At 38.6% G+C, this 13,624-nt stretch overlaps 1 protein-coding gene across 1 annotated transcript in view; it reads left to right on the top strand.

Moving 5' to 3' along the window:
- Positions 1 to 13,624, top strand: part of Gldc (glycine decarboxylase) — an 87,482-nt gene that overhangs the window by 39,352 nt on the left and 34,506 nt on the right. Inside the window, exons 9-15 of the mRNA XM_005327970.5 lie at positions 2,741 to 2,846; positions 4,190 to 4,329; positions 4,858 to 4,938; positions 6,530 to 6,627; positions 7,105 to 7,189; positions 7,366 to 7,407; positions 9,538 to 9,680. Coding sequence (XP_005328027.2) covers positions 2,741 to 2,846; positions 4,190 to 4,329; positions 4,858 to 4,938; positions 6,530 to 6,627; positions 7,105 to 7,189; positions 7,366 to 7,407; positions 9,538 to 9,680 — 695 coding nt within the window. The remainder of the gene's footprint in view (positions 1 to 2,740; positions 2,847 to 4,189; positions 4,330 to 4,857; positions 4,939 to 6,529; positions 6,628 to 7,104; positions 7,190 to 7,365; positions 7,408 to 9,537; positions 9,681 to 13,624) is intronic.

Raw genomic sequence — 13,624 nt, 5'->3', positions numbered from 1 at the left:
TTCTGATGCTTTTTCATACTGAGTACTGAAAAAAAATTTTATGCTTTTCAAAAGTCTTATTTTTTTTAGTACCAGGGAATGAATTCAGGGGCACTCAACCCACTAAGCCACATCCCCAGCCCTATTTTGCATTTTATTTAGAGACAAGATCTCACTGAATTGCTTAGCACCTTGCTTTTGCTAAGGCTGCCTTTGATCATCCTGCCTCAACCTCCTGAGCTGCTGGGATTGCAGGCATGCACCACAGATCGGTTTTCACTTTTTTTTTCATTTTTTTTAGTTGTACATGGACACAATACCTTTGTTTTATTTATTTATTTTTATATGTTGCTGAGGATCGAACCCAGGGCCTCGCATGTGCAGGGTGAGCGCTCTACCACTGAACCACAACCCCAGCCCCAGGGTTTTCATTTTTTAATGTAAAAAAAAAAATTAATTTATTAGGTTTAGTTTTATTTATTTATTGATCTATTTATTTATTTTGCATCAGTGGGGGCTAAACCCAGGACTTCACAAATGCTAGGCAAGTGCTATACCACTGGCTTTTACCCTTTTCAAAGATTTTTAGAAGTGATTTTATACTTCCTATTAATTTGTTGTACACTCATATAGTTGTCCATCATATAGTCTCCTGGTTATGGAAAGACTCATTTCTAAACTAAAAAGGGACATGAACCAGCCTCCAGAAGGCTGTAGTGAAGGAGGCTTCCAGGATGTTCTGTGAATATCAGGCCTGGTTTCTGTTCCCTGGCGGCACGGCCGCGGGCATTTGAGCACACTGTGCCATGGATTCTCTACTTCATGCTAACCTCTCCACAGCGGCAATGTGCTGTGATCATTCTGTATTTATCTCTGATTAGTGTATGGAGTCTATAAGCATGTCAGTGCTTTCCTGGGACTTCTAGTCCAGGAAAGTTTATTTCTTTTTTCTCTGATGTTGTCTTTTCCTCCTCATTTTCTTCATTGATTGCTAACTTCCTTTATGACATCATTTCCAAAATGTTTCTTGTTTTGCAATGGCCCCATAGAGATATTTCTTCTAGCAGAGAAAAGGTGTACCTAGCAAAAATAGATCCCACATTGAACATTATTCAACTTTAAAGTGTTTACTGTATTTCTCAGTTGAGTACGGTCTCTGTTTTGTGAAATGCTCCTTCCTATCCTGGAGAGATTGCCATGAAGGTAGGTAGACCTTGAACTGCTTACCTAGTACATTAGGGATCACTCTAATGAGAGAGGAGGGACCGTGGGAGAGTAGAGTGGGCTGGGCAGGTAGCCAATGAGAGACTTGAATTTGGACCAGTTACCAGGGATGACAGTGAATGGTTGGAATGCTGCTCTTTGGTAGGTTCTAGGGTGAAAAAGCAAGTGAGGAATGAGACCAAGAGGAGAAGTAGGATGTGGGCATCCATCATTTTCTCTTGAGACACCATTCATTTTGGCTTCTGACCCTAGCGGCTTTCTTTTTCTCTCTCCCCTACTCCAGATGCTATCACAGTGGGTCATCTATTGTTCCTCATTCAGGACCCCCTCACACAGGGGTCCCTTATCTCAGTGAGGTTCCAATGCTCTTTCTTTCTTATTTCTGTAACAAGCAACTCACACTTTCCTGTAAATATTTTTCTGAAACCTCAATCCAATGGTTAAGCGAGAGATTACTTGAGAAAATGACCTTGTTTTCATTGGGTCATCCAGTCTATCTCCTACCAGCTCATTTTGGCTTTATTTCTTTTCTTCCCACATTTTTAGTTTTGGTAGTCTATGGTCACAGATTCTCCATTCATTTCTTTTATGGGAGGGAGTGTTGGGGATCAAATGCAGAACTTTTAATAACATTACAAGCTTTCACTTTGCTATTAGCTACACCACAGCTCTGCTCATCTATTCATTGGGGGAAATTCGGTTTTTAGTGTTCTATTTAAGATCTCAGGAGAATTGTATTTCCTGAGCTATCTATCTATCTATCTATCTATCTATCTATCTATCTATCTATCTATCCATCCATCCATCCATCTACCTATTTATCTATTTTTAAACCAGAGATTGAACCCAAGGGCATTCAACCACTGAATCACATCCCTAGCTCTATTTATTTATTTATTTATTTTTATTTAGAGACAGGATCTCACTAAGTTACTTAGGACCTTGCTAAGTTGTTGAAGCTGGCTTTGAACCTGTGATCCTTCTGCTATGGGATTATAGGCATGCTCTATCACACCTGGCATCTCTGAGAAAATTTTTGAGTATTTAGAAATTGTTTGCTGCTTTTTTTCTTTGTTTTTTTCTTTCATTCTTGAAGAACTATTTGAGTATAAAATTCTCAGATCTAATTTTTTTCCTCTGAAAGTTTTCTTGCTCCACTGTCTTCCAACATCAAATATTGCTTTATTTTTTATTTATTTATTTTTTTAAATATTGCTTTTTGATGCTGGATAGGAGCCTGCTTGTCCCCCTCATGGGTGTCATGGTTATGTTGCATTAATGAGATCCCTCTATAATAATGAAGTCTGAAGGTTTAATATAGTGACTTCAGAGTGATTTGGATGTTGTCTTTACCCTCAGGTAATCAGGCAGTTCACAACGATCCCCAACTATCATTAAAAAATGCAGGAAATACGATTATTTAGTGTTGTTCCTGTTTTCAGTTTTGGCATCACAAGTTGTATAATTTCCCCCTCCCAATAATCACGTTCTGTGACATTGTTGCACATGATTCCTTAAATGTTTTTTATTCTTTTAGGCCCTCTTGGCAAATATGGCTGCCATGTTTGCAATCTACCATGGTTCCCAAGGGCTGAAGCATATTGCTAGGAGGGTACATAATGCCACTTTGATTTTGTCTGAAGGTAAGTCAGTTATCTGTTTCAAAATTTTGAGGCATAATAAGACTGATAAATCTGAGTAAGAAAAATGGAAAATTTGGGGCATGTCCTATACCAAATGCAAAATTAAAAGTCAAATGAGAAACCAGAAAAAATATTTTCAACATCTATGATAGACTGAGTATGAATAGTTTTAATATATACTGTGCTCTTTCTATACCCCTAAACACAGAAAAAAATGAACATTCTGATGGAAAAATGAGCAAAGGACACGAAATGTAATTTAGAAAGAAATATGCAAGTAAATGGCCAATGAATATACAAAATCTCAACCTCACTATTAATCAAGAAAATACAAGTAGTATTTATCTATCACGTTGGCAAAGACTAAGAAGAATGCTGAGAGGGACAGTCTACATGCCTATACTCCCAGTGACTTGGGAGGCTTAGGCAAGAAGATTGCAAGTTTGAGGCCAGCCTCTGCAATTTAGCAAGATCCTGTCTCAAAGTAAAAAAGGGATGGGGATGTAGCTCAGTGGTAGACTGCCTCTAGGTTCAGTTCCCAGTACCACAATAAATAAGAAATGCTGATAACACTTGGGTATGATGACACTTTACATATCAAATGCTTTAAAAATGTCCCTATAATTTTATCTAGAAATTAAATTTCTAGGGATATATCTAAAATTCATAATAAAATAAGTATGTAAAGCATGCCCATTGAAACATTTTTTACTTTTACATTCAGTCTTTCATAGAGAGTTTTCAACATTATTATTTTTTGAACTATTTAAATTATTTTCCTTTATCCTTGTCACAGGGAGTTAACACTGATGGACTTTAGACACATTTTCCTTTTTTCCTTTTTACTCTTTTCCTTTAACCAGAAGCTTGGAAGAACACAAGGAGGGAAAAATAAAGATCTGTTATACATGATAAAGTTTAATAATGCAACTAAATTATGGTATATCTATGTTTGACCTTACACAGCTATTGAAAATAATGATGGATATCAATCTATAGAAAAACAGATACTCATATTTTAGCTCTAAAAAAGTGTAACAAAATATATATACCTCATCTCCCTCCCCCACCCCCGCCATCACCATTTCTGGAGGAATACACAACAAAATGTAAGCAGTACTGATTTCTTGTTGGTGATAACGATGATCTTTCTTCTTTTTTAGTATTTATTTCATAATTTTCTATTGCATTAGTAATAAAGGTATTTATTTTTAAAGCAGCCCCAAAACATTGGCCAGGATCAGGAGTAGTCTATAGTAGAAGTTCTCTATTTCTCTGTGGGATATAAATGTCTGAGGAGCATGTTTTTGTGTCAGTAACTGGTGGCTCCCTGTCTTATCCAGGTCTCAGGCGAGCAGGGCATAAACTCCAGCATGACCTGTTCTTTGACACCTTGAAGGTTCAGTGTGGCTGCTCAGTGAAAGAGGTCTTGAGCAGGGCTGCCCAGCGGCAAATCAATTTTCGGCTCTTTGAGGATGGCACAGTAAGTCAACTTTTCTGTATTTTTACCAATTCTTTAATTTTTCATGACTTTTCTCATTAAAAGTTTTCCTTTTCTATTTAAAAATCTGTTGGGACTTTGGGCACAGCCCGTTTTTGTAAATACCAGTTTAGAACATTGGGACCTTTTCAAATAGTTTGTTTACAGCTTTCCTGCGTCTTTGTGTTTTCATATACACTCTTCAAGGACAAGTCTCTATTAAATGATTGATATAAATAAAGTAAGTTAAGTGGAGAAAAAGGCAACCATATTTAGTTCTAATAGGAGTGCCCTTGAACTCAATAGCCATTGGACTATTGAATCCACAAGTGGCTTGCAGAACTCTAAACCTTGTGAAGTCTCAGCCTGGTCCAGTTGCCATCCCTTAAGGGTCAACTTGGATTGACTGGTATATTGATATTTCGGATTGACCAGAAATTTTGTCCACCACCTTCTCCCCTTTGATCTCTCCTCCTCCACTGATCTTGGAGTTCAGAGTTGATGTTTTTCATTTTATTTTTGTTTCTGTAGCTTGGTATTTCTCTTGATGAAACAGTCAATGAAAAAGATCTCGATGATTTGTTATGGATCTTTGGCTGTGAGTCATCTGCAGTAAGTAAAGTAAAATCATGCATTCCTCGTAATGACTCTTGGGGGGTGTTAAAGAGTGTGAGGGAGAGAGTGCCCGGGTAAGACATTGGGCAGCCTGCTGTTAAAATTACACCACTGACTGTCCCTTGTTCCTGTGACTGCTTTCAGCTAAAGGCCATTGCTGTAGGGCTCCAGTCAGGACCATGCAGCCAGGCTAGTTGGAAGTATTATTAATGATGTTTAATTCAAACTATTCCTAATACAAAGATTCATGACATTAGCATCTTGGTTTATGTCAATTCTGGGGAAAAGTTATGATACTCATTTATTTATAAATAATTGTTGAGGACCTAATATGTGCTAGGTACTATGCTAGGCCTTGAGGATACAGTGGGGAATTGTGCACGGTCCCTGCCCTCACTGAGCATAGTTCAGAGAGGATCCAGACACGCAAGCACAGCATTACAGTCCCGGTGATATGCTAGGTGATGTGTGAAGGTGCTCTGGGAGCACAGAGGGTGTGCTCCTCACCAAGGCTTGCATTGATTTGGTCTAAGCTACGATCTCAAAGATAAGTAGGAGTTACCCCACATGGCACAATGGAGAAGGAAGGTGGGTTTAGAGGTATTGCAAACACTGGGGGGAAACAGCCACAAAGACTAAGAGGATCAAGAAATGTAATCACTTCAGCATGACTGAGTTGGTTTCTAAAATAATGAAGTAGCAAGGAAAAGCCAGGAGCAGGGTTCTGGTTCCGTGGGAGGAGAGTAGTCAGCAGCTACCTAGACATTGCACTGCTTGGTTCATAGTAATCACTCAGTGACTATTTGTTGAATAAGTTAATGAAAGAAAGTCATACTGCAGAAGTAGAAATACCCCAAGAGTGCTGAATGTTGCCATCTTGGTTGCCTGTGTGTGCTCTCTTTGGAAGAGGACTGCGGCACCCAGATACTAATCGTAAATTACCAAAGCAGCTTCACAAATATGCTCTTTTGAACTTAAACAGGACTGAGTAAGCTTCCCCCCTGGTACACTGTGCAAAATTTAATCACATTTATTTGGTCTATCCATTTGAAGAATATTTCTGGAGCCACTCATATAGGGTTCAAGATGGCCATATTCTGAGCCTGGGGAAAAAATGAAGAGCAAACCATGTATTTAGTTACATGTTCTGGATATTAAACTCCTGTCAGATACACAATTCGCAAATATTTTCTCCTACTTGGTGGGTTCTCTTGTCATTCTTGATAGTATCCTTTGATGGACAAATGTTTTTAATTAATTATCTTTGTGATGCTAGGGACAGAACCCAGGGCCAACTGAGCTACACTCCTAGCCCAAATGATTTTTATTTTACTGCAATCACAGTTTATCTACTTTTTTTCTTTTGTTGTTCTTGCCTTTGGTGTCATATGTAAGAAACCACCACTACACCCAAGGTTATGTAGATTTGCTCCTATATTTTTTTCTAAGAGTTTAATAGTTTTGGCTTTTAAAGGTATGTGGTTGATCATTTTGCATGTTTTGTGGCCTAGCCATCTGAAAGCCTGGATGTCCAATGTGGTTCCAGGCACAGTTCTGGCCCTCTAGTTTCTGTTGTCTCTTTGTGCAGGAACTGGTGGCTGAAAGCATGGGAGAGGAATGGAGAGGTATTCCAGGATCTGCATTCAAGAGAACTAGCCCATTCCTCACACATCAAGTGTTCAACAGGTTTGTGTGGCTTGTGTGACATCTGCGTCTTGTGTCATGGCAATAAGCTAGGGAGCTGCTTCTATGCTGATTGTGATAGGGTCTGGGTCATTGTGGCTCAGCCACACCTACTGAAAATCATTACCCTAATGATTTCATTCCTGATTTGGGCCAAGCATGCCTTGTTTACCTGGTGGACTCACTCTGCTGGCACTGTTGGGGGAGAGGGACGTTTGGAGGTGCAATTGCCAGGCTGAAGTTTTTACCTAGGAACCCTATCTTTTTCCCAACTTCCTTTCTTTATGCGCACAGGCAGCTTCTTGAATCAGGCATTCTCTGTGGTCAGGGTTTCTGTACCCATCCTTCTAATGTAGAGTTGACATGTTGCCGTGGCCAAAACTTCTTTATATTTTGAAGGTAGATGTCAGTGTGTCTCAGGGGGATGTGCGTGGACTCATCTGATTTTGTTGGCCCTGACCATGTATCTTGTGTTCACAGCTATCACTCAGAAACAAATATTGTCCGGTACATGAAGAAACTAGAGAACAAAGACATTTCCCTTGTTCACAGCATGATTCCACTGGTAGTTGTTTGTGGCCTTCCTTCTTACCTCTAGTCCTGCCCTGATCTGATCCCATTTGGGTCATATCTAATACACTGCAAGACGGTTAAAGGGGCGGCCAGGTGGGGAGAGAGGAGGGTTGGTGATGGACTGTAGCAAATCACTAATGTGATAAATGTTGGATGTTCTTCTTAAAGGGATCCTGTACCATGAAGCTCAATAGCTCATCTGAACTCACAGTAAGTAGGTCACTTCTGTTAAGAGGGTATTTACTAGGTACAGTTTTCCAGTTTGTACAGAAACTGGTACCTAGAGAAATCTACCAGGGCTATGACTTTATAATCACTTCAATAATCCTTTAACTTGCTGTTCACCAATATTGGGAGAAACCATGATACTTCACACAAGTTGACCATTTAAATATATGGGCAAAAATTACCTTTTTAAAGGGGTATTGATGGTGCTGGGGATCAAATCCAGGGCCTTATTCATGCTATATTATTATTATTATTATTATTAATGTTGCCCAGGCTTGTCTCAAATTCATGGGTTCAAGCAACCTTCTTGCCTCATCCTCTCAAGTAATTGCAACTATAGGCCTGTACTACCATGCTTTGCTATGTAAAATTATTTTTTAAAATTAAAATAATTAGATGTATTTATACCTTCATATCCTTTCTTTTTAAACTTATTTATTTATTTATTTTTGACAATACTGGCACTTGAACCTAGGGTACTCTACCACAGAGCTACCTCTTAGCCTTATTTATTTATTTAGGTACTAGGGATTTAACCCTTTACCACTGAACTACATCCCCAGACCTTCTTATTTTTGTATTTTGATACAGGGTCTCACTAAATTGCTGAGGCTCACTTCTAACTTGCAATCCTCCTTCCTAAGCCTCCTGAATCACTGGGATTACAGGCGTGCATCACCATGGCCTGGCTTTATTTATTATTTTGATACAGGGTTTTGATAAGGTACCCAAGTTGGCCTCAATCTTGGGATCTTTCTGAAGTCTCTGGGGTTATAGGCATGTTCCATTGTGTCAGTTTGATTTTTTTTTTTTTTAAATTTATCATAATAAAAACTAATTTTATCTATTTGTGGTTGTTAACCTCAAGTAGAATTAAGAACCTTGAGAGCTTGTTTGGAGGTTCTAGCAGGGGAGCGCAGCTACTCGTATACCCTTGACCGAAGACCGGTCCTCCTTTATCGGGGAAGGTCGTCCTCTTCGACCGAGCGCGCAGCTTCGGGAGGGACGCACATGGAGCTGTGAGGGAGGAAGGGGACACCCGCCTAGCCAGCCAGATCAGCCGAATCAACCCTGGCGATCAATGGGGTGACAGATGTCGCAGCCAGATCGCCCTCACATCCAAGAATTAAGAACCTTAAGCCTTCTTTCTACAAATCATTGTGTTAGGAGGGTATAATTTGGCTCTGGGGTTGTAGCTCAATGATAAAGTGCTTGCCTCGCATGTGTGAGACACTGGGTTCCATCCTCAACAACACATAAAATAAATAAATAAAAGTATTATGTCTATCTACAACTTAAAAAAAACAGTTTAAATCAAAAAAAAAAAAAAAGAAGGGTATGGGAGGATGAGAATGGGAAAGACAGTAGAATGAATAAGACATAACTTTCCTCTGTTCATATATGAATATATGACCCATGTAACTCCATGTCATGTACAACCACAAGAATGGGAAGTGATACTCCATATATGTATGATATGTCAAAATGCATTCTACTGTCATGTATAACTAAAAAGAACAAAATTTTTTAAATGAAAAAAAATATGGGAGTGGATATGAATTTGAGGCTTAAATTTTTTCCGAATGCCAACAGAGGATTTTGTAACCTGGTGTTTTGGTTGATAAGTATCTCCAAGGCCAGGATCCTTTATAAAAGTTAATTTATACCTTTTATTTATGGGATTATTCTAATGTGACAAATTACACTAGGCAGAGAAAATAATTTTCTATTTTAAAAGGAAATATTTGTTTTTACATTTATGCATTATTCTGCTTAATGATGAGACAGAATAATACATGTGCATGTAAGAGTTTGAACAAACTCATTGTGTTTTCATGGATATAAATCTACTTGGGGGCCTTTTTATCCCTGAAAAGGTGTAAAGACTTTTTTATAGGTTCCCTTTGTGGCCTGTGTGTTGCATGTACAGTGAAGATAATGACTTAATAAGATTGTGTGAGACTAAGTGAATTAATATATTTAAGTACTTGGAACATTCTCCAGCTTAGAGGAGGCATTTTTTGGTGCTAGGTATTGTCATCATTATCCTTAAAGTTGTTATTGCAATTACAATATTCACATGTATTTTTGGCCTCTTCTCTTGCTGTTTAGCCCATCACATGGAAAGAATTTGCAAACATCCACCCCTTTGTGCCTCTGGACCAAGCTCAAGGATACCAGCAGCTATTCCGAGAGCTTGAGAAAGATTTGTGTGAACTCACAGGTTATGATCAAGTCTCTTTCCAGCCTAACAGGTAAGAGGATTTTCCCCCCTCCCATTTGTTATCCATTGTTGTTAATACCCACCCAAAACTTCAGACTTAAAATAGCATTTTATTTGTGTCATCCTGTGAGTTGACTGGACATCTCCTATGAGTTGACTAGGGTGATATGGCCAGAAGGTAAAGCTGGCCTCATTCAAAAAGTTGGCTTTGGTTTGTAGGCTGGAAGTACCATTGAGGATACTGGTTAGAACCTTAGTTCTTCCTCTTCTTGTTGTTCCTTGAGCATTCTTAACACAGGATGTCCAGGTTTATAATGGAGTTTTCCAATGTGAAGCATGCAGAAGCTGCAGACCTCTTATGTTTTCACCCCTGAAGTTATACAACATCGCTTTCAGAGCATTCTATCTATTAGAACAAGTCATGGTACCAACCCAGGTTGAATGTGGGAGGGGACAGCATGTAGGTCTGAATGGAGACATGGTTCATTGTGGGCCGTCTTTGGAAACTGGCTACAATACCTGTCAATAATATAGCATAAGAATAAATATCCTGCACAAATGGTAACTCCTAACAAGTAGCAGGTCTTGATCTGGTGGGACCAGGTGAACTTGGGGCCTGCTTTGGTTCTCACCAGCTTTGAAAGTTCCCTTCCCCTCTTCACCTCATAAAGAGGAAGGAGTTGATACCATAAAATCAAGTTTTTGTGTACTTTCATTGAAATTTCATCATTCAACTTTTAAAACATATGTACTTTTTAAAATGTTGAAAATGAACAGACTTCGCCCTCTAGTGATGGGAATATGATCTATCTTCAGTTTCATAACTTTTACATTAAGTTGAGCTCCAAGCCAGGATCCAGAAATCTGACCTATACACACACACACACGCACACGCACACACACACACACACACACACACACACACACACATATATATGTATAACACACCAAATTTTACCATTTCAACCATTTTTAAGTTTAAAGTCTTAAACTACCTTTAGCACAATCCATCTCCAGAAATTTTTTATTCTATTACACAGTAACTCTTTTCACACTTTTCCCAGCCCCTGGAACCACCATTCTATTTTCTCCATGAATTTGGCTACTCTAAGCATCTTATGTAAGTGGAATTGTATAATTTTTGTCCATCTGTGCCTGGATTATTACACTGAGCATGTTTTCCAGTTTCATCAGTGTTATGGCATGTGTTAGAATTTCCTTCCTTTTTTGAGGCTGAGTATTGTCTTGTATGTACATGCTACATTTTATTCATCCACTTAGCTATCAGTGGACATTTGAGTTGTTTTAAGCTTTTGGCTGTTGTGAATAATATTGCTATGAACATCAGTGTACAAATATTTCTGAGTCCCTGTTTTCAGTTATTTTGGATATACATCTAAAAGTGAATTATTGTTTAATCTTTCAAGAAAATGGTGTAATGTTTTCCACAGTGGCTATATACCATTTTACATATCCATAAGCAAGGCTCAAGTTCCAATTTCTCCAAATCTTTACAACTCTTGTTATTTTCTTTTTATTTCTTAAATAATCATCATCCTGATAGGTATAGAGTGGTAGTTCCTTGTGATTTAGATTTGCATTTCCTTATGACTGGTAACATTGATCATCTTTTCTTATGCTCATTGACATTTTCATATCTTCTTTGGAAAATATGTCTACTCAAGTCTTTTGACAATGTTTTAATTGGGTCATTTGGAATTTGTTTGGAAGCCTGTAGTTGAGTTGTAGGCGTTCTTCATATATTCTGAATATTAGTCTCTTATCAATTAGTGAATGTTTTGTCCCATGCCATGAATTGTCTATTTTATTGATAGTATCCTTTTATGCACAAAAGCAACTCTAAACTTTTTTGTTCATATGTAAAGAACTTATACTTTGTCTAATGCTCTAGAGCTAGGGCCCTCTTCTGGTAAATATCATCCTTTTGTCAACAAGGATAGTCTCTCATCAATTTCTATTATTGTGACTTACTGTGGTGTAGTTTAAACTGATCTGTGCTGTTTGCCTTGACACGGTCCTCGGGTATCTAGAGAAAAGGGGTCCATGCTGGAAATTTATGCTGTTGGCCTAGATACTAGCTGGCCCTGAATGTTGGCAGCTCTATCAAAAGTGCCATTTTTCCTCAATATGCTTGTGTCTTCATTTGAGTTTCCCAAAAGCAGAAACTGAAACTAATTTAAATACAATAAGTGAATTTGCAGGCTCTTCACAGAAAATACAATGAGAAGGTATGGAGGTAAGCTGCAGAAATGAGAAAAGCTAGAGAAGATGAGCAGGTTGTCACTGGTGTTTTGGCACTTAGTCCCACTAGGGGACATCATGATAGACTGGTGGAACATGCCTCAGATTTGTTCCAGTGAGAAGTAGGGAAGCTAGAGTATTTACCAACTTTTGGTTGAAAACCTCTTTTGGGTGCCTTATCTCCTGGGCATTTCTATACTTGTGGCTTGTCCCTCTTCTGATCAAGCACATGCCAGCAGAGAACATCCACAAGGTAGAAACACAGGTGTTTGAGTTAGATGCTTTCATTTTGAATCATAACTGCCTACAGAGGCTGCAAATGAGCTTCAGGATGAGACAAAGGACTATGGGTAGGACAATAACCACTCCATTACAATTGGTTTCTAGTAGGTATGGCCTTTGCAAATGGTTACTAAGGACCATGAGTAGGTTAAGGAAGGAAAAGAGATGGTAATGCACTTTAGAGGAAGATGGCAGCCCAAATGGGCCCTGAATGGAGAAGTAGATGACAGGCGGCTACGGTTAGGAAGCAGAGCACTTGGTGATATGAGGCAGGGAGCCCTGGGGGTTATGATAGTGGCTTTTTGGAGTCTAAAGAGATTTTGGCTCATGGAGATCTACAAACCCTGGACAGGAGAGAGGTCATCTGAAGGAGTCTTCTGGATAGACCAGAAGGTTTTTGTGGTTTCCTGAGGAGTTTCAGGGGAAAGTAAGGTTTAGACCATATCCTCCCTAATTTTGAGGCCAAGAACATTCTGTCCTTTGTAGGTGGGGAGATTTTTCCTTTTGAGAGATCTGATGTTCTCAATAGAGGACTGACAGTTTTGCAGGCTGATTCTGCTGCTGAATGTAATGAACCCCCAGGGTGAATGGAGTCGTATTTGCGAACGAGATACTATGTGTCTCATTGGACCCAATAGCAGAGAGAGGTACAGCCCTCAGAACAGGTGGCCATGTATAACTAGCACTGCAGGCAGTGGAGTAAGGCAGAGTTACCCAATAGTGGCCTCACACTATAATCCCAGTATCTATAATCCCAGACATACAATGTTAACTAAAAAAAGACATTCTGATTTTTTGTTTTTGTTTTTGTTTTTGGCTGGGGAGAGTAGTAGAGATTGAATGCAGAGGTGCTTAACAACTGGGCTACATTCCCAGCCCGTTTTTTTTTTTTTTAAGTTTTTAATTTTAAGACAGTGTCTTGCTAAGTTGCTTAAGGCCTCCCTATGTTGCTGAGGCTGGCTTTGAACTTGTGATCTTCCTGCCTCAGTCTCCAAGCTGCTGGGACTATAAGGCATGTACCATGGTGCCTGGCTTGGAAAAAAGACATTCTGGAACTAAAATTATGGGGCTGTAATTCTAAAAAAGTCAGGGTGGGGTACTGTTGTAAACCAACTTGTGACTTGGAAAGTTTCTTAGAAAAAATATTCCAAAACAAAAAGCAAAAATATAAAGATTGAAGTTATGAAGTAAAAGTTAAAAACTAAGAAGACAGATTCAAAGTGCAGCATTTTGGAAGGAGAAAATGGAAGTCAATTCATATTCATCTTAAGAATTGATGAAAAATGACTGTATAATTAAAGTGATTGTAGGAAAATGGAATTATTGATGATAAAATGAAAATGAATGAACTAAAACATAGTAAAAAGAATTAATAAAAATCTGATTATTTGAAATGTCCAATAAAATCAGTAAACAATTGAACACAGAGAT

Source organism: Ictidomys tridecemlineatus, chromosome 4 (assembly GCF_052094955.1).
Source record: "Ictidomys tridecemlineatus isolate mIctTri1 chromosome 4, mIctTri1.hap1, whole genome shotgun sequence".
NCBI lineage: Eukaryota > Metazoa > Chordata > Mammalia > Rodentia > Sciuridae > Ictidomys > Ictidomys tridecemlineatus.
Note: the sequence above shows the minus strand (reverse complement) of the source record. Positions and strands in the feature narration are given on the sequence as shown.